Source organism: Benincasa hispida, chromosome 10 (genome assembly GCF_027475165.1).
Source record: "Benincasa hispida cultivar pf3 chromosome 10, pf3_genome.v1.1, whole genome shotgun sequence".
Lineage (NCBI taxonomy): Eukaryota > Viridiplantae > Streptophyta > Magnoliopsida > Cucurbitales > Cucurbitaceae > Benincasa > Benincasa hispida.
In genome coordinates, this window is record NC_143487.1 from 2,779,973 (window position 1) to 2,800,505 (window position 20,533).

At 33.7% G+C, this 20,533-nt stretch overlaps 3 protein-coding genes and 1 long non-coding RNA gene across 6 annotated transcripts; 1 reads left to right on the top strand and 3 right to left on the bottom strand.

Annotated features, from left to right (window-relative positions):
- Positions 1 to 227: 227 nt before the first annotated feature.
- On the bottom strand, positions 228 to 7,601 carry LOC120087824 (Glycosyltransferase family 29 (sialyltransferase) family protein). Of its 3 annotated transcripts, none has more exons than XR_005484703.2 (3): positions 5,799 to 7,601; positions 873 to 983; positions 228 to 711 (listed from the first exon to the last, which is right to left on the bottom strand). XR_005484703.2 is itself a non-coding variant. In XM_039044743.2 (3 exons), exons 1-2 carry the CDS (start codon positions 6,936 to 6,938, stop codon positions 922 to 924), a joined length of 1,185 nt encoding a protein of 394 aa, XP_038900671.1. In that variant the 5' UTR covers positions 6,939 to 7,601; the 3' UTR covers positions 228 to 711; positions 873 to 921. The 3 variants fall into 3 exon arrangements, 2 of the variants coding, with proteins under 2 accessions (XP_038900671.1, XP_038900670.1); XM_039044743.2 differs by having other exon boundaries at positions 873 to 966; XM_039044742.2 differs by lacking the exons at positions 228 to 711; positions 873 to 983 and adding an exon at positions 3,481 to 3,735 and having other exon boundaries at positions 5,799 to 7,595.
- LOC120087823 (poly ADP-ribose polymerase 3) lies at positions 607 to 5,520 on the top strand. Its single transcript, XM_090306222.1, has 18 exons — positions 607 to 744; positions 1,132 to 1,427; positions 1,518 to 1,713; positions 1,809 to 1,922; positions 2,007 to 2,064; positions 2,156 to 2,225; positions 2,534 to 2,708; positions 2,787 to 2,920; positions 3,004 to 3,241; positions 3,347 to 3,474; positions 3,572 to 3,648; positions 3,722 to 3,882; positions 3,952 to 4,161; positions 4,249 to 4,351; positions 4,434 to 4,516; positions 4,586 to 4,729; positions 4,812 to 4,994; positions 5,170 to 5,520. Exons 1-18 carry the CDS (start codon positions 739 to 741, stop codon positions 5,236 to 5,238), a joined length of 2,445 nt encoding a protein of 814 aa, XP_090162348.1. The 5' UTR covers positions 607 to 738; the 3' UTR covers positions 5,239 to 5,520.
- LOC150033044 (uncharacterized) lies at positions 3,907 to 4,380 on the bottom strand. The gene is made up of 2 exons (XR_016524096.1): positions 4,246 to 4,380; positions 3,907 to 4,133 (listed from the first exon to the last, which is right to left on the bottom strand). It is a non-coding gene; the product is annotated as an uncharacterized LOC150033044 (long non-coding RNA).
- Positions 7,602 to 11,159: 3,558 nt separating the features above from the next.
- Positions 11,160 to 12,406, bottom strand: LOC120087627 (A20/AN1-like zinc finger family protein). The gene is made up of 2 exons (XM_039044466.2): positions 11,957 to 12,406; positions 11,160 to 11,857 (listed from the first exon to the last, which is right to left on the bottom strand). The coding sequence occupies exon 2, from the start codon at positions 11,833 to 11,835 to the stop codon at positions 11,341 to 11,343; it is 495 nt and encodes a 164-aa protein (XP_038900394.1). The 5' UTR covers positions 11,836 to 11,857; positions 11,957 to 12,406; the 3' UTR covers positions 11,160 to 11,340.
- Positions 12,407 to 20,533: the final 8,127 nt, after the last annotated feature.

Consider the following 20,533-nt stretch of genomic DNA (forward strand, 5'->3'; position numbering starts at 1 on the left):
GAGGCTCTTTCAACTATGATAAAGATATTATCAAGGAAAAAGGCTATTTAAATATATCACCAAAAAAATGAGAGCCCATAATTTTTATTATAAAGGAAGAAGGCTATTTAAATATATCACCAAAAAAATGAGTAAGCCCATAATTTTCTTTTTCACTTTAAGTCCTAACTGACATCAGAAGCACAAAATGAAGAAAATACAGAGATTGAAAGGTCAATCTAAGCATCTGTGAGGCAACCCATGGCTTCCTTTCTTTCCCATTTATTCCCTATCTTAAAACATGCTTTCAGTTTACATTTGAATTGGAATGAAATGAAATATTTTGCATATTTCCTTCTTGGCTCTCATTCTCTCTAGGGCTCAATCAACAAATTAATGAGCAGGAATTACAGAAGGGACAAAGGAAACCAAACCCATGAGGAGTTTTAACGTTCACCACCTGTCAATGGCGGAGGCTTTCAAAAGGCAACCAATTGGACACGTGGCAGCCACCCAGGTGCCACTTAACACATGGAATTCTACTAATATGACAGAGAAGTCAAGAACAAGCATGGACGTGTCTATCTTGGAAGAGTTGTCTCTGTCATTAAGTGTTTGCAATCTTAAGGGGAATCCATGGAATGGTCTCTCAGTCTCAGCTAGTTGAAAAACTTGGATTTGATTGTTTTGCTTTTCACTGGCTTCTTTGTTGGGGAGCTCATCTGTGTTCACCTACAACAGAGACAGAAAAACTGAAAGATGAAGGTTCGATCCTCTTGGTTTCTCTCATATGTTCTTTCTCAGTTGTTTTACAGCTTAATCATCTACTTGTTGCATTTACTTAGGTAAAAACTTGTAGAAGTTTAAACCAAAATAAAAACCAACTTTTGTACCTGCAAATATGATTGGGATGTTGGTTTGCTGTCCATCTGATGCAAAAGGTCATGGTAGTACTGCAAAGCTCTTTCTTGCTTTAGTCACCAGTTGCTGAGAATATATGAAATCTTGAAAAAAAAATGACACTTCAAGAAAATTGAGGAAATACAATTGAAAGGTTATTGAAGAAATGTAAAGAAAAAATTGAGCTAAGGGTGATGGGTTTTGAGCCAGAAACGGAAACGCTAGTGCTAAGTTTGTGTAAAACTTTTGAAGGTTCATGATACGAGATCTCATTCTCACGCTCATGGTGCTGGTGAAGAAGAAAAGATAATGACAAGGAAGCAAAAGGCAGAGAGCAAGACGCATGAAAATGAACAATCGCCTAAGAAAGTTAAGTCTGAAGATGAGAATGGCCGGCCCAATGGGAAATCTGAAGCCGACCTTGCAGATGAATTTGAAGAGTTCTGTAAAGTTACTAGAGATGGTCTTTCTATTGATCAAATGAAGGAGATTTTGCAAATGAATGACCAAGATTCTACAGGCCCTGACTATGAAATTGCTTCTAAATGGTATAACATCGATACAGTTTTACCCTTATCACATTTGAATCATTCTTTTTCATTCTTGTATCTTTCTGAGATTGTTCTCACATTTGACAGTCAAGACTTACTGTTCTATGGTGCGCTAGAAAAATGCCCAGTTTGTAGTGGGAAATTGGTATTTGATGGGAAACGCTATTCTTGCAATGGATTTCTAAGTGAATGGTCTACTTGTACCTTCAAAACAAAGGATCCATCTAGGAAAAATGAAGCCAACAAGTTACCAGAATCAGTCTTGAATTCTCCTGTTTCAGATGTAACCCTCCATTTCCTCACTTGTTTCTTTCTTTTCTACATAGCTTAACATCATCATCTGTTTCTTCATTGAACTCTCCTTTCTTTGTGGTGTAGTTGATAAAGAAGTATCAGAATCCGGGTCAACGTCCTAAGAGAAATCTTGGACAGTCGGATAAACCATTCTCCGGAATGACAATTTCACTCTCTGGTCGTCTTTCAAGAACTCATGTAAGTGCGTGGATTGAGGGTGAGCTTTCATGGCACGAGTTTTTATCATTATGTTTAACAAGTTTCCAATGATTATTACCTCAGCATTACTGGAGAAAAGAAATTGAGAAGCATGGAGGGACTGTCAACAATTCTGTTATTGGTACATGTCCTTTGTTCCTTTTTTCTCGTCAAGTCCTTAATTGTTGCCTACACTGTTATTACTGGCAGTGTTTATGAACAAATCTTTGCAGGTGTCAGTTGTTTGGTTGTCTCTCCTGCGGAGAGAGAGCGCGGTGGATCTTCCAAAGTTGCAGAAGCAGTGTGGGTTTCTTCCCTACTACCAAAGATAAACGTAGTTTATAGGAATGTTTGGTTTTTGAATTCTCATACTAAGGAATGTACAGTGGATGAGGGTCTTTCCAAACAGGTCCTAAAACCAGAGACCAAAACCAAGATGCACAGTCATAAGAAAAGGGGCATTGAGAAATGTGGTCTTAAGACTGAGCAAAGTGCTTAATTAGAGAAAATATTTAGTTCTCTCCCTTGCAAATCAGAATTTAGCTAACTGTACAATGAATGTTTTTCAAACGTCCTGCTCTCTCAGTAAGCACCAATGTTATCTTTTTCAGTGAAAGAGGGATACGGATCATACGAGAAGCTTGGCTGCTTGACAGCATTGAGAAACAAGAAGCTCAGCCATTGGAAGCTTATGATGTTGCAACGGATCTCGCTGTGGAAGGCAAAGGGATCCCTTGGGACAAACAAGATCCATCTGAAGAGGCATTTGAATCCCTCACAGCAGAAGTATGCATATAATTTTGAACAAACTGTAGGTGTATATATGAAGTTCTTACCGGTTTTATGTCTACATATATTGTGCAGCTCAAGTTATATGGAAAAAGAGGGGTTCACAAGGATACTAAATTACAAGAACAAGGTGGAGAGATATTTGAGAAGGATGGGGTCTTGTATAATTGTGCCTTTTCACTTTGTGATCAAGGCCGAGGACTCAATGAGTAGCATACCGAACTTCTCTCAAGAAACTTCCTTATTCGTTAATTTTCTCCAGTTCATTTTTATCCACGAGCTTTTATTGTAGGTATTGTATTACTCAACTGATCAAAGTACCTGATAAAAACTTGCGTCTGTTCTATAAGAAAGGAAAAGTTGGTGATGATCCCAATGCGGAGGAAAGGTTAGAGGAATGGGAAAATGAGGGAAATGCTGTGAAGGAAATTGTGAGGCTATTTGAGGAAATAACCGGAAATGAATTCGAGCCATGGGAAAGGGAGAAGAAGTTTGAGAAGAAACGCTCTTTTTTCCATCCCATTGATATGGTATAATCCTAGTTTTTCAGTCACATTTGATCATGAGTTGGTCGTCACGTGATGTTTGATATACATGTTTTCTTTTTAATTTGTGGTGATGGTTATACTTTATAGGATGATGGCGTAGATGTGAGACATGGAGGGCTTGGTCTTAGGCAGCTAGGAATTGCAACTGTTCACAGTAAGCTTGAGCCAGTGGTTGCAAACTTTATGAAGGTTTTGTGCAGCCAAGAGATTTACAAGTAAGGCCTTTCCACTTATATAACGGATAGAAGTGCAATCTCCTTCCCCCTTCCTGTTCCCTGTGACTGATCTCACACCTTTGTCCTTCGGCTCCAGGTACGCTCTCATGGAGATGGGGCACGACCCTCCGGAGTTCCCGATGGGGATGCTGTCTAAATTTCACCTGGAGAGATGTAAGCTCCTCTTGGCCTTTTCTTTATTCCAGTTTTCGTTCTCCTTGGTGCTGAAGAGGAAACACCTTTGCAGGTGAAGAGGTCCTTCTGGAATTCATAGAGAAAGTGAAATCAATGAAAGAAACAGGATTCAAGTCTGAAGCTGTTTGGACAGATTATAGTAATAGATGGTTCACTCTAATGCACTCTACCAGACCTTTGATCTTCAAGGACTATCAAGAAATTGCAGAACATGTAAGCTAAGCCCCCATCTAGACCTTTTTCTTTTTGGTTCATCGTCATCTTAGCCGCCTAATTATCCAGGCTGCGGCGGTGTTGGAGGGTGTTCGAGATGTAACAGTGGCTTCACATCTCGTTGGGGACATGAGCAGATCTACCATCGAAGATCCACTCTCAGATCGATATGAGAAACTGGGTGGTTCTGTTTCACTTCTAGAGAAGGATTCTGATGACTATAAAATGATTGCAAACTATCTTGAGAAAACCTATGAGCCAGTGAAAGTTGGAGACATTGTAAGAACTGGCATTCAATTAAGCACTTGATAACATATTTTAAAACATGTCAATTCTTAGAGTTTGTTTTTTGAATGTGTTTACCAGGAATATGGGGTGAGCATTGACAACATTTTTTCGGTAGAATCTGCAGTTCTCCCCAACTACGAAGAGATGAAGAAACTACCAAATAAAGTCCTCTTGTGGTGTGGTGGGTTGGCTTAATCCCATTACTTACATTCATTTCAACGACGATCATGTTGTTCCATCTAAATTTCCTTCTTTCTTTGCAGGTACTCGAAGTTCAAATCTCTTGAGGCACTTGCATAAAGGCTTCTTGCCAGCAATATGCTCACTTCCAGTTCCCGGTTACATGGTACTTGCAAGAAAAATTATCTTTTAAACATCAAAACGTACAACAATGAGGATTTGCTTTGCTTTGTAGTTTGGCCGAGCGATCGTGTGCTCTGATGCTGCAGCAGAGGCAGCTCGTTACGGCTTCACCGCCGTAGACAGGCCAGAAGGGTTTTTGGTGCTAGCCATTGTTTCTCTTGGGGAAGAGACAACAGAGATAACAAGCTTACCTGAGGTAGTGTGTTATGAACTTGATTTTACAACGTCCTTCCTATGTACAGTAGGAGGTTGAATTAACTTGCAAGTGGCTGGGACAGGACACGAAATCACTGGAGGAGAAGAAGGTGGGAGTAAAAGCCTTGGGTAGAAAGAAGACAGACGAATCAGAACACTTTGTTTGGAAGGATGATATTGGAGTTCCCTGTGGCTCTTTGATTGCTTCAGAGCACAAAGATAGCCCTCTTGAATACAATGAGTATGCCGTCTATGACCCAAAGCAGGTAAGACATTGAAGGAAACTTCATATAATACAACAGAGGAAAAGAACGAACGTTGTTCAAGCATATCGTTTATTTCCTCGTGAAATAAATTGATAAGAAGTCTTAAATGAGAGGAGAACCACCAAAACGGGTGGAGTCGGCTAAATTCTTTCTTAAATGGCATTTTTTCTTGCAGACGAGTATAAGGTTCTTGGTGGGGTTGAAGTACGAGGAGAAAGATGCGGTGATGGACACACAAGAATGAAAGGAAACTGGAGCGGTGTTTGTTAAAGCATGGGCTACATTATCTCTCTAACCCTTTTGCACTTCTTTTGTGTTGTGAGTGTTTGATTCACTTCATAATGCACAGATATAGTGATCTCTAATCTGGTTTCTGTGGTGCTTTTTTCCAGTCTTTGTTAGGTCAGCTTAGTTTGAAATAGGAAATCTGAATAGCAATATAATGTGTTATAAAACTACGGTCGCCAACTTTTGGTGTGACAGAGCGACAGTGTTGACATTAGAATCAATCTCTCTCATTCATTCATCCCCTTGCATTTGAATGGGTATTAAGTTTTCGTTGTTGATAACTGTTCATGGTTGATTTAATCTATCATGTGCTTGGTTATAAAGCATTGTACAAAGGATAGCCCAAGAAGTACCGGAAGCACTAAAGAACAAGTTTTTCTTTGCGACCAGTTAATGGACAGCCTAGCGAACAACTATATACCAAAAAAGAATGAAGCGAGTAATCTTATCAATCATCAGAATCATTGATTTGTCCAATTTACATCAAAATCATTGATATAAAACCGTAGGAGGTACCTTGAACTTGTCCGACAAGAAAGGTATTCTCTGTGGCCTAGCAATCAAATCATAATAGAAAGCATACTCTGCCTCGTAATCGTGCAAACCCAGTTCAGCTTTCTGGTTTGTATGATAATGATGCTTTGCTGAAACCGATTTACCAAATCCAAATATACTTACTTTATCACAAATTCCTACGGCCAACATAACGGCTTGCATGCCAGAAGAATAGTGGAACAAAGGACCTTCGTGGGCTGAGCTCCATTCTTCCAACGACTTCCCTGTTACCTCCACAAAGCGTTTGACAGAGTAATACTTAACAATCCTAGAGCACAGAGCATCAAAACTTGGATCTGTTATCAGCAGTGGAGATTTGTGGGAACCGTTGCAGATAGTGTAGTCCATGAAATGTACAGGTTGACAAATGTACATGACTGTTGGCACATTTGGCCCATAAGGATGGCAAAAACACCCTTCTCTTCTGGCACAAAGATGCAAGATGTTGCTATTGATGAAAGAAACGCTGGTTTTAGATCCCACTTTGCTCTCATAGTTGTCTGTTTTCGCGTTGTTCAATCGAATAACAATCTCGTGGCTGTCAATTAGCTTCCCATAATCACTGTTCAATAAGATTCCACTGTTCCCCACGACGGCACATGATGAATATCTTTGATCTGAACCCACAGACCCATTGTATCTGTCCAATGGATCTTTGACGAGTCTTACCAGTTCTGGCATTATATCCGTCGTAAACCCTTTTTTTCTCACCCAGCTACTCAACGCTCGCCTGAAATCCAGCCAATGTCGGTAGAAAGCTGGTGACCGGAATGTCACTGGAAAGCTATTTGGGGGCCTTTCTTTCTTGTTATATTGATTGAACCTTCGCCAAGTAGCATAAGTCTTGTACGTCCTGGGACCACCAAAGTTGGCCTCCAATAATTGCTCTATCTCTCGCTTCGACTGCGCCTCTCCGAGATCAACCGAAGCGAAGTTCAGCAGTGTGGAATTGAACACAAATGCTGGAGGTCTCGGAGCGATTACATTAGTTTCCAACTCAATGGAACTGAGGCCACGACGGAAGATAAGGCGGCAAATGAGAGTGACGGTAAAGGTAATGAACAGCAGCACGCTGAACACCGGACGGACCGTGCGCTTCATTGCGACGGACCAATTGGGGGTAATGCTAAATGAAACCGGGCATGGATTGAACAGATCTTGAACCGATATGTCTCAGATCGATTCCCAGGAAGTTCGGCATCCAATTTGAACTCAGAGAAAATCCGAAAAGCGAAATTTCTGTGATTGCTTAGAGATTTCGAAAAAGCAACAAACACTGAATGAGAATGCAATCTCGTCGGTGACGATGTTAGAAAAGAGTAGGTAAGAAACAAAAACCGCACATCCAAAGAGTCCAAATAAAAGCGAAATCAGAGTAAGAACGTACAAAACATGCCTCCCTGAAAGAGAACGGCCTCAAAGAACAACACCACCAGAAAAGATCTACGAGAAACAGCAGAGGCAAGCGGTTTCCTAATTAACTACTACAAGTAACTGAACTACAAATTTTGCTGTTAGAACTTAGAATTAGACCTCAATGTCGGTTCCACCATTAAAGCGTAAACAAAGCATTGAGAGAAGATCGGGGAGTTTAAGTAACAGTGACGGGCAGACACAGAATCCGAAAAACCATTAACAAAACCAAAAGATTCAAACCAGAATCACGAACCCTAACATGAATCCGCCGCTTCCATTGAGGAACTATGAGATGCAAAGAAAGTTCAGAATCATAAGCATTGTTTTTCGGACGGGATTTTGCCCGTCGATCTTCCGGCCATTATTATACCCTTTATATACACCCAGATATTATAATGTGCGGCGCTGTACACGTCAGTAACCATGTGGATGGTTCCACGTGGCTTTTTCTTGTTCCCTCTTTTTATGGTGTTTACATCAGACGGTTCAGATCACGCCTCTGGTCATGATGCACCACGTTTTCAAAGGTGGAAATCACATCTTATCTATTCCCAAAGTTATTCATCTAATTATCTAAAGACTGCAATCCAATAAATTTTCTGGAGCTTTTTTAATGCCTTAAATAGAATTTAATTTATTTTGTAAAATACGAAATTTATATTCCATGTGTTCCAACGGTGTTCAAAAAATTCGAAAATTTTGATCAACTCAACTCAATCTATATGGTTTGAATTGAGTTATCAACTCACTTGAATTGGATATAGTTCCAATAAAAAGGAATTATAAATTGGGTTAGTTCATAGCTCCACTTAAAATAACTATAATCAATCCGAACCAACTCAAAATTATTATTAATTTTTTTAAAAAAAAATTCTTTCTTTTACTTATGATATAGTTATGTATACAATATTTATTTTAATTTTATAATTTTTAGATCATTTATTTCCCAACCACTTTAAAAAAAATTAATACTTTTGAAATAAAACTTTCATTATATAAATTGAAATTAAATTATTAATCTTAATTCAATATATGAAAATAACTCAAATACAATTTTTACTCGTTAATATTTCACTTACTTTTATCCAAGTAATTCAAGTCAATCTAATTTAAATGTTGGTTGGATTTATTTATTTAATAAGAATTATTCATGTTAAAAATATTTACTATTCCAACAATTTGATTGAATTTGAAAAGAACCCAATCGAATTAACGAACAGCTGTTATGTAATTGAGGTGGCACCTTATAATTGAGTGGGCATAATGTTTGTGGCAGGTTTTCTTATGGGGGTTTGGTCGGAAATCACGAGAAAGAGTACGATTAAAGCTTGTAATATAGAATTAATTAATGAATTACGCATTTAATTATTGGTGGTGATCCGTTTAAATAATGAAATATTTAGTATTCCCTGGATATAGAATTTTGCGACAAGAACAATAATTGTGTATTTTCATTTTTTTTCTTGTTTTGGCATAACAAGACGATTGCTTAGGAATCGGCCTCCCCACTTTTAGCTATAGTTTTTTGTGAAATCGAGGGGAATATTGTTTTTTTCAGAAAAAATTAAAAAAATATATTTTATACCAATGGAACTAAACTCGCTTTGTTGAGATAATTTGATTTTGGTTAAAATTGATGTCAAAGCTAAATTTGAAAACAAAAAATTGACGAATATATTTTTGTATTGAATGTCAAATATCACACCTTACATTTTGAAGAGAGAGATAAAATGACATATATATGCGACCTAGTAAAATAAGTTTTAGAAAGAACTCTCAAACCTTATACACACCTAAAATTAATTAATATCTACACATATAATACGCTTAAAAAACTTTATGTTAGATTTATTAAAATGTATTGCAAAAATATTTTTCCATTTATTATGACGTTAATTTTATGTGGGGAAGAGATTGAGACCAATATTTAGTCCCCTATTGGGGCAGTCATCATTTAGAGTAGAGAAATGTTGGGGAAGATGTATTTCGTACTAAAGCTATATGATTTAATAATCAATCAAATTGTAAGATCTATTATACTTATATTAAAATATAGCAAATGTATTATCGTGATTATATCATGGATCATGCTTTTGATTTAGTGGCCAGATTACACCGTCATCATTCAATTGTGGAGGTTATTTTTTTCTAATATATTCTAGATACTTTGAAAAAAAACCAATAAAGCTAAAAAAATAGTTTTTACTTTTTCAAGTAGTTTCAATAGTGTGTGTGATTTTAATTATTTAAAGAGTAAGTGAGCATTTAATCACATAATATAATAGCATAACATATCAAATGTACTATCGTGATTATACCATGCATCATGCTTGGTTTAATGGCCAAAACACACCATCCTTATCATCTAATTGGAGTTTCTTTTTAATACATTCTAGATATTTAAAAAGATGGTGGATCACGACAATCTTTTTGTTTCTTTTCCATGGTTAGTGAAAATATTGTCTAGCTAAATTGAATTAAACATCTAAACATACTTTGTAGTGATTTTAGTTAACATTATGACTTTAATTCCAATTTGCAAACTAGAAGGGTATTTGATATTATCTGACAAAGGGAAGCACAAATGTACAACAATGGGAAAAAAGAAAGTTGAAATTTCAATAGATTTGCTAGCGCTTGAATATTTTTAATTAGGATATATAGGACACTTTTTTTCTACGAATATTAAAATCTTCGATATTTTATAAAATGAATTAGAATTATTTATATTCCAATGTCGAGTGAGTGGGGTAGGTTATAATAGTCTCATCCAATCACATACTACTATAACTCAAATTATAATAACTACTATGACCCAAGCTTGTATGAATATTTAATGTGGAATATATCCTATATATGCTAAGTTGGTCCCAAATTAAGGGTTTCCCTTTCCGAGCTTTAATTTCATCTTATCTCAAGTTACCACTTGCTAAATTGAAATCTTGTGGCAAGCTCTTTATTTCAACCCTAATTTATGTACCATTACATTGGCTCTCCTAGCTTGGGTCGACGTCGACCATGTAGAGCACTTCTGTCGGTGATTTTTTCAATTATGTATCTAACTAATTATTAAGTTTTATGTTCTTTAATATTTATATTTTGTAATTAAAAAAAATATACGAGGAATTGTTAAAAACAACGTCTAATTATTTTCATCTTTCACAACAATCGACAACAATCGATGACTTCTTTTTATCTATTGATTATTGTGAGTTTGGCGGTGAGATCTCGACTAGACTAAGATTACATGTGAAATCTCAACCAGACTAATATCGTATGTATTCAAATTGCTTAATATTTTGTAGAATTTGATTCATTGCAAATAATAAAATATCTTATTCTTCTATTAAAATCTATAATGAATGAAGATTTGATCCACCCTAAAATTCCTTTAAATTTAGAGATGATTAGATATTGTATTAAGATTTGGAAAAAAAAAATTACATATAATCCTTCTGTATAAAAATCCAGGGATGAGAAAAACTATTCAGTTAGGAAAGATGAAAACTTTTAAAAGTTATTTTTAACTGCTTCTCAATTTAATATACATTTAATGATTATTATTATTTTTATTATCTTACTAGATTAATAATTAATTAGGAGCCTTTGATAATTTAAATGATTCAAGTACCGTCTATGTGCATCCATTTTTCTTATATGTCAATTAGGGATGCACCAAGATGGGTACCCAACAACTAAATTTTTTTCTCCTTTTTCATTTTAAAAATTTGTTTTTTTTTTTAAATTAAAAAAAACAAAGACTCAATCATCTTTCGAAATAAAGTGATAACAAAACTTTGAATACAAATTAAATTATATTTTTCTCTCTCTCTTCAAAAATAAATATTCTGTCTCCAATGGTTACTTTCATGTGGAAGAGTCTCGATCAAACAATAAAACCATGTCTGGCAATGGAAATTAAAATATAGATCATATTATTGAATATTTATACAACCACCAATATTTTCCAAACGGCCCATCCCCTCGGTTACCCACCACGCGCCGGCACACGCGAGAGCGACATATACCAAAGAAGAATAAAGAAAAGAGAAGAAGAAGACCACTTTACCCCTCTCTCTCTCTCCTCTCAGATCTTCTGTAGTTTCTCCCCTTTCACCACCGGATTCGCCTTCGCGATCTGATCCTTCCCCATCCGTTTGAAGTCAAATTCACATCCGTGTTGTTCCGGGTACCGGTGAGTCCCACAGTACACCATCCCACACCTGCACTTGAACCCCGTCAACCCCACGCGCCGCCTGCACGTCGTACATCGGCTCGGTTGCTGCTGTGTTGCCGCCGGCGTCGGAACCACTTCGGTCCTCGTCTCCGTCACCTCCGCCAGAGGCTGAATCGCTTCCGATGAAGCCAGTTTCGGATTTAACAACGCGGCATCCGCGAACGAAGATGACGCGGCGGATGTTAGGGTTTGGTTTAAGGCGAGTTTAGCGGAGGAGGATTGCTGTTCCTTCACCTCCAGATCTCGGTAACATTTTGAACAGAGATCTCGAGTCGCCGGACTCCCGAAGAATCCACAGTTGTTTACGCAAAGCTTCGGCGCTTGACATCTATGTTCTTCCGCCATCCTTTTGCGATCTCAATTAAATCTATAACAACAACAACAACAACAACAAAAAATCAGATCGAATTCCAAATCAGAAAACGAAGAACATGGAAAAAAAATCCAAAATCAGTCAGAGAATTACCTGTTTGCGATGATTGAATCGGCAGAAAGTGAATAAAAAAAGAAGATCAAATGGAAGGAAATAGGGAGAATAATAGGGGATTGAAGCGTTGGGTTTGAAGGAAAACAAAGGAATCTCCAAAATGATTATAAAGGAAGAAAATGAAAAGAGCCGACAAGAAGGGAGAGGGCGGTTTGTTGAGCTCTAAGGAGATTCCTTTTGGGTCTGGAAGGAAAGTTCCAGACAATTTCCCTTTGCCTTTGCTCTTCTTTCGTTCTTTCTTTATTTTCTTTCGTATTAATTATCTCTCGTGTTTGTTTTGTTAATTTAATTGAATTTTTTATTATTATAATTTATTTTTACTGGTTCTTTCTTTTCTTTTCTTTTCTTTTCTTTTTTTTTTTCCCAAACTTTTCTTTGGCACCAAACAAACGCCGATTCCATGTGTTTAAATACGCGTTTCGTTGGTTCAATGCCGTAATAAAAACTACGCGTGAAAACCAAAACACGGCTGTTAGTTGGCTGGCGATCCAAATCATCTAGAAATCGCCCTCGCCTTATTTCATTTTAATTTTGTTTTCAAGTCCATGTAAAGATAAATACTTTGTTGTTTTTAAAAAAATATTTTAGTCCTAAACTAACAATTTAGTCCATAAATATACTAATTAATAATTTAGTTTCTTTATTTTAAAATTTATAATAATTTTCTATGAACTTTAATAAATAACAATTTAGTTTATATGATTTACAATTTGTAACAATTTAAGTCTCTATCGTGATAAATATTAGTATGATTTAATGAATTTTCTTAGATTTTTAGATTGATAAACTGATTGAAAATCAAATTTATTGATAACTATGAAAACTAAGTCCTTATATAATAAAAAATGTCGCTTCGAATTTGATGAATTTTCCGTTATAAATTGTAAAGTATAAGGATTATATCGTTATTTAGTAAAGTACATAGATGGATTTGTTACAAATTTGTAAGAATAGGGATTAAATTGTTACCAAGTACAGTTTAGTTTTTATGAAAGTTCAAATACCAAAAACTTTTTTTTAAAAAAAAAAAAATCAATACTTTTCAAATAATATAGGCAAACGTGTTTTTTAAAGATTATGTATTTTTTCCTTCTTTATTAGAATGTAATGTTTCTCTCGTTTAGTAATGTTGAGGGTTGTCCTAGACAAGTTTAAAGTCCATAAACAATTCTAAGTCCAAGAAAAACAAGGGGTTCCATAGGGGATCGTGCATCCCAAAAATGAAAAAGGCAAGCCTTTGAATTCCAGAGCGATCACCGAGCTCAAAATGTTATATAGAAGAAAAATAACTAAGACTACCAAACGAATGGGTTGGAGGAATGCAAGAAGCCCACATGCAATTTCCCGCATCAACAAGTAGAATTTACATGTAAAGATAAAAATATCGATGTCAATATCAATAACGAGATTTCAATTTTACTAATATATTAATGAAATATTGATATCGACAAATATTTCTATAAGCCACAAAATTTATAAATTTTTTTTTATATTAATAATTAAGCTGATTTTATTAGCAAACTAAATCTTGTAATTAGTATTATTATTCCTATTGGACTGAGTATATGACATTTTTTTAAATATTTTACGAATATTTATAAAATATGTTGAAAATAATATTAATATCAATGTTAAATACTTCGATGATATGTTGATAGATATTTTCATCTAAAGAATGAAACGAATGTTAGATATTTTGACTAATAAATTGAATGTGTAAATATATTTATGTGCATTTATGAAATGTGATGTAGTACATGTGATTGAGGAGAATTGTTAGATTATAAGTCTAATTAGTTTATATTTAGTTTAATTGTTAGTTTTAGATTGATGGGTGTTTAATAAGCATTTATTTTAATTAGTCACCCTAAATGTTATAACATTTTGATCATTAACTTTTAGTTATTTTGAATGTTCTCTCACATTATTAGAGGATGAGTTTTTTTTTTTATTCAACCATAGATTTGACTTAATACCTTTACTTGTCCCATCATGAATTCATGATAGTACATGGTAGAATTGTCGTGCGTACCTTGCCATTCTCTTTCTTGTATCCAAGTCTATCATATTTTTTTCTCTTTTTTCACGTTATTTAAAAGGTTTAGATGATCTTTTCATGGAAATTTTAAGTATGATTACTTTGAATACTTTATCTTTAAAAGATAATATTACACTATAATAATAATAAAGATAAACTCCATTTAATGCATAAAGTTTACTTTTTATTTAGTTTTATATAGTTAAATTATAATTTTAATACTATATAGTTTTTTCATAATAGTACTTTTTTATTTTACAAATATAGTGTTGAGAATAGTAATATTATTTAGTTTTGAATTCTTAAGAATATTAGAAACATATGAATAAGTATTACTAATTTTTAGCTCTGCAAATAAACTGTTTAGAAATTAGAATAATGATATTTATTTAAGTTTTAAGTTTTAAGAATATTTAAAAACATTTAAATAAGCCTTACTAAACATGTGACAAAATAATTCAGTTTTACTATATTTATTTATTTTTTTTTTGTTGGTATCAAGTATAATAAAAAGTTAGGGAATTTGAATTATAGACCTATTAATTGTTAATACATATCACTAAATTATCATCACTTGAACATATATTTTAGTATTTTGGTTTGAATTTATTTAGAGTGTGTTTTCTTTTTTATACTTTAGAGCTTATTATTTTTGGCATCTTTTAAGTTATATATATATATATATATAATATGTGAAGTGGAGTGGGATAATTAAATTTTTAACGTTAAGATTATATAACAAATACTATATCAATTAAATTGTACTCATTTTTGCAGCGTAGAAGATATAACTTAATAAGGTATTTGAAGTATTTTGTGGACTTACTTTTGTGAATGTGTTGACTTTTGCCTTTATTTGAATTTATCATTTAATACAATAAAATAAAATTTGATTCATTCAAGGTCATAATTTTTCGCTGAAAATAACTCAAATGAAAAGGAATATTAGAAATTTATGTTGACCTAGTATTGTTTGTGCCTAGACTGTACGTGCAATTAATTATTAAAAACCTCTTAAAGGTATTTTGCTCACCAACATAAATTAAGGTAAGTTAATATAATATACCAATTCAATGTTTGATCTATCAATTTGGTTGGTGGAGTTAAGTTGGTATATTTTACCAACTCACCCAAACTCACCTAAACTCTCCCTTATTCCAATATTTTTAATGGCCAATATTAAGGACTATCGTTGCCATACTCGAGAAACCAACTTCAGGCTCCGACAACCACCTCTGATGACAACTCCAATAACCACCTTTGTGTGACCAACTTTGACAATCAACTTCGGGCTTCGGCAACCATCTCTGATGACAATTCTGAGGAAAATTATCAAAAATAGCATGCTTAAGTTTTCACTTTACAAAACTAGCATCCTTTTCGAAAACTCAAAAGAATAGTCTCCTTCAACGATAATCTCCTTCAATGGCCGCCTTCGAGCGAGCAACTTCGATGACCAACTTTGGGCTTCGACAACCACCTCCGACGACAAACTCTGGCATCCAACTCCAATATCACCTTCATGTGAGCAACTTCAGACTTCAACAACCACCTTCAACTACAAATTCCAGCAAAAATCATCTACGATGATAACTTTGACGACTACCTTTACACGACCAACTTCGGGCTTCAAAAACCACTTTTGACGACAAACTCTGATGTCCAACTCCAATACCATTTTCATGCGACCAATTTTAGGCTCCAACAACCGCCTTTGACTCAAACTCTAACAAAAATCATCATCGATAATCAACCGACAATCACTTCCGACTATTACAAGACTGATGACTGTTAAAATATATTGTAGGTGTTGGGGTTGATGCTCTAAATCTTGTAGGGTCTTATAGTTTGTAAACAATAGTGAACAAACTCATTGTCTATTTAATAAAATATATGATATTTTATTCATTGGGTATAAAATATATGATATTTTAGTTGTATTGACCACAAACCAATAAACTAACATCCAAGGTTATCTTTTGTAACTTAAACATGTATGTACAGACATACGGGTGGATCACGTTTAAGTGATAACCTAAATGGTCTGTAGTAGATGGATAAGGCTGGGTACCTTATCCTAGTGACACTATGAGTGTGACCCGCTTTGTAGGTGTTACAATTGTTGTAAAGTGCTATAAATAATCTGATTCTGATCATTCATGTATAGACATGTGAGCGAGGATATTCTATACAAAGGAATTTGTATAAGACCGGACCACAAAATGTTTAGTCTCATTATATAACATCGTTCATAATATAGACTTACGTTTCACCAGGATGACTATAGGTAACATGACCTGAATCCTGAGTGAGTTGTGAACTTTTACCTATGAGGGCGGTCCTTTGATTTGTATGGGTGAGAATGGCCAGATCGCCGACTCATCAAGCCTACCATTTCGAGAATTTGTCTGATTGGGGAGTTGAGAACACAGCTACACAAGATGGAATTCACTCTTTCCCTGAGACAGGGGTAAGTAGATAAATTGCTCCCTTAAGAGCTGATTTTGAGTCTTGAACAATGTGACGCCACATCCTCTCCTAGCCTTAGAGGGGTTTAGCCATAGTTGAACTATGATCTATTGTTCATTAGAGGGATCAGTGATACTTAAAAGAATTAGATGTAACTACAAGAGCAAAATAGTAATTTGGCTAGCTGTACTTACGAGCAATTTGTGAAGGGTCATAGTACTGTTGATTGGTTATATCCAATGAACAAATAAATTTATCTGTAGTGCGAAGAGTGTAGTTTTCGGTCTTTAGTGGAGTGTTCGACAGTTACAGATGGTGAATGATTTAATTAAAGAGTTTAATTAATCATTCATGTACCATTGGAGCTTCAAGTCACAGGTCCATGAGGTCCCCTTGGTAGCTCAATAGGATTAATTGAGAATCAATTTTTTGATTAATTTGAATTATTCAAATCAATAGATGGATTTAACTATATATGATATAATTAAGTTGATTCAATTATATGTGATATAATTGTTATAATGTATTTGATACATTATAGCTTAATGGGAGGAAATAAATATTTGAATGATATTCAAACATAGTTTTTATGAATTGGATTCATAGTTGTTAAATTTAATATAAATACGATTTATATTAAATGCCATATAAGAGAGAAGATAAACTGCAACTTATATTGTATGTGATACAGTATTAAAACTATAGGTTATATGTTATATTTAATATAACATATAATTTAATATATATATATATATATATATAATATGATAAGTTAGTTATCATATTTATATTTATATTAATTATTATTTTAATAATAAGTGAGGGAGTTACAACTCCCTTCCCCTTCTTTTCTCTCCACCCGCGTAGGTTAATTTTGGCATGTTGAAAAAGAAAAGGTTTCTTCTTCTTGCTATAGATTGTCAACTTTGACAATGAGAAAACAATAGAAGAGTTTGGTGTGTTTTTGAGTTTTTTAGAACATTTTCATTCCTTCCTCCTTACCATTAAGTTTTTCCTCAAATCCAAAATAGTCGGAGCCCAACACTTCTGGGTTCTCACCCTGAGAATATCTAGAAAACCTTCGTGGTAGTGTTCGAACTTGTTCGAGTTATTTCTTAGAGAAAGTCTTCAAGTGGTTTACTGTAAAATCTATATTCATTGAAAAATTGTTTTTGGTCGATCCGTTTCCGCTCAAGATTCTCTTCTCACAGACTTCCTTCAATAGGGTTGTTGATTATGTCAATAATAGTATTTTGTTTACATTAAATAGAATATTTATACATAGAAATTTGTAAAATATATTTTTGTTTAATTGAATTCACATATCAAATGAGTGTTAAGAATATTTGGAAAAGTATGCATGCAGTTGAAAAGTATGTAACTTATAATTAAAAAAAACCCATAAAATGGAGATTTTTTTTCCTAAAACATTTATAGCAAGAATTAATGAAAATTTGAAATTTTTTCTCTGATGATCATCCAAATTTGGAGAAATTGAAAGTGAAATTGTTAAAGAGATGTGGTGGTATTCAAATGGCTGCTAAGATGATGGGGGAGATTCAATGTTTAAAAAATTCATGATAGAGTAAAAATACAAAACAACAACAGAACAAAAAAAAAAAAAAAAAAAGAAGAAGAAGAAGAAGAAAAAGAAGAAGAAAATGAAGATGAAATTCATGGAGAAAAATTAGGAATCAAAAGTTTTGATTTCTTATTTTATTTAACCATATTTATGTAAGAAATATAGTGGGTTAATCGTTGTTTATTATCCAAAAAAAATGAATGAAAGAAAGAAAAGCTTTAAAAGTTAAAAAAAAAAATTGCAATATGTATTTTATTTAAACAAATATGGGTTGAATTATTGAATAAAAAAATTCTAAGACAAAAGTAGTAACTCTAAAAAACTGTATACCCAAACATATGAATTTAACTGTTGTACCTCAAATACAGACATACGAAGTCAGACCAAATAACTCTGCACCTCAAATATAGATATATGAACTACAAAGATATATGAACTTCACAGATATATAAACTCCAGACATCCTATCTCAATTCAGTGCCCCAAACAACCCCTAAGTGTATTATTTCACCATGTCCCGAGTTAACCTTGTTTGGTCAAATATTACAAAGTGTAAAAAAGGTTAACAAGTTTTAAAACTAATTATTGGTATGGAGTAAATTAAATAAAGAAAAATTATTTTAAATGATAAAATTGTTGAAAATATTTACAAATAATAATAAAATATCACAATCTATCTATCATGACACAGATAGTAGTCTATAGCGGTCTATTGTATATAGACAAAAATTTTATTTTATTTATAAATATTTTGATTTATTTTTTTATATCTCAAAACAACCCTTAAATAAATGAATTAAAAAATGTAAATTAAATCAATGACTATAAAAAGTAAAATAAATTTATACAAAATATGTTTACTCGGCCAATAGATTGGAAGTTTGATCTTGTTGTTAAACCAAAAAAGAATAAATAAAATATAAAACTCTAAATTAATTTGACCCACCAACTTCTTAAATAAATATTAAACAATTTAAATTCGGTAATAAATATTAATAAAGTTTGCATATTTATTGAGAAACTTTATTTTTCATTATTTCTCTATTTTGTATATTTATTGAAGAATTCTATCTTATAACTCTAAAATTCAAACACAAACTTTTTAACTTCACTCGATGGGCCAAATGTGCTTGTGTATTTAAATAGTATTTTTTAATTACCGGTAAAAATATCAAATATCTGAAATTCATACATCTAATCTTTACAGAAAAACAAGCATATATCTAGTTTTTTTGTTGTTGAATTATTTACATAAATAGTATAACATAAACGTGTATTTGAAGATCCATAAATGTAAGGTTTAGAGAGAAGGGAAAAAAAAAAAAAAAACAGCATGTTAAAACCCAACTTAGTTTAAAATATACAATAAAATACAATAAGAAAAGTCGATATCAATGTCATATTTTGAAGAAATGATTAGAAATAACATCTTTTAAGTTCTCACCTTACAAAATTAGCACATTTTTTAAAACTCGTTCAAATAATTTTTTTCAGTCCATCTTAGACGAGATCGACCACTGAGATTTAGTTAAAAAAAATTAGATTTTTCTAATTGATCAATTGTTTTGGCCCTTTTGACCTTTCTCGATACATCTCGAAGAGATCTAGTAAATTTTCCAAAATATTATGCGATATTTCTAAATCTTATACCAAATCTTGGTTTGACCGGGGGATGGGGTCAAACTAGAAAATTTATTCGGGTCCCCATCCAGAGACGGAGCGGGGATGGGGACGGTATCCCTACCCCGACCCCGATTAAACTCCAACCTTGATTAATTATTTTTATTTATTTTTTAAAATATATATATATATATATATATATATATATAAAAGTCAAAGCCCAAACTAAAGTCCAGCTCCCAACTCAACTAATACTTCTATCAAAAGACCAAAGTCCAAGCTAAAACCTAAAAAGTAAAAACACCGACATTTTTTTCCCCAACAAAGCAACAACTAATACCCAATCCGCCATTCACGTTCAGTGTTCACGAGTCACGACTGCCTAGCGTCGATCTGTCGTTCTTCTTTTTTAGCGCCGATCTGTCGTCCACCAACCAATGAGCACCCGATCTTGTCATCCGTTGGCTGCCAAGAATAAGCACAACACAGTTGTCTTGCCGTCTGTTCACGTCAAGCACGAGCACAGTAGGGTCTCCGTTCACGTCGAGCAGGAGTTGTTCTTCCCGTTTGCTGATCATCGCTCCTTCACAGTTCAAGTCTTCGTTCAAGTTATCATTCACTTCATAGTCTCCTTCTTCACGGTCATTGTAAGTTCGAATTATTTTTGGTTAATATATTTAAAATTTATTTAAATGTTGAACTTATTTGTTATTAATAAATTTGGAATTTATTAGGTTTGTTACATTGGTAATTTGGTGATGGTTGTTAAAAATTCAACCATTGTAAGTTTGTTAATTCTATAAAATTGAATACTAGAATTAGGTTTGAACATAGATAGACTAAATTA

What these genes read in the sequence shown, in the direction of transcription:
- LOC120087823 (XM_090306222.1), top strand. An exon ending in GTCGTCTTTCAAGAACTCAT is followed by an intron (nt 1,923 to 2,006) that starts GTAAGTGCGTGG and finishes TTATTACCTCAG; the next exon opens with CATTACTGGAGAAAAGAAAT. An exon ending in TTTTCCATCCCATTGATATG is followed by an intron (nt 3,242 to 3,346) that starts GTATAATCCTAG and finishes TATACTTTATAG; the next exon opens with GATGATGGCGTAGATGTGAG.
- LOC120087824 (XM_039044742.2), bottom strand. Translation starts at nt 6,938, where the DNA reads ATGAAGCGCACGGTCCGTCCGGTGTTCAGCGTGCTGCTGTTCATTACC. An exon ending in TCTTGTCGGACAAGTTCAAG is followed by an intron (nt 3,736 to 5,798) that starts GTACCTCCTACG and finishes TATGAATTCCAG; the next exon opens with AAGGACCTCTTCACCTGCAA.
- LOC120087627 (XM_039044466.2), bottom strand. Translation starts at nt 11,835, where the DNA reads ATGGCGGAAGAACATAGATGTCAAGCGCCGAAGCTTTGCGTAAACAAC.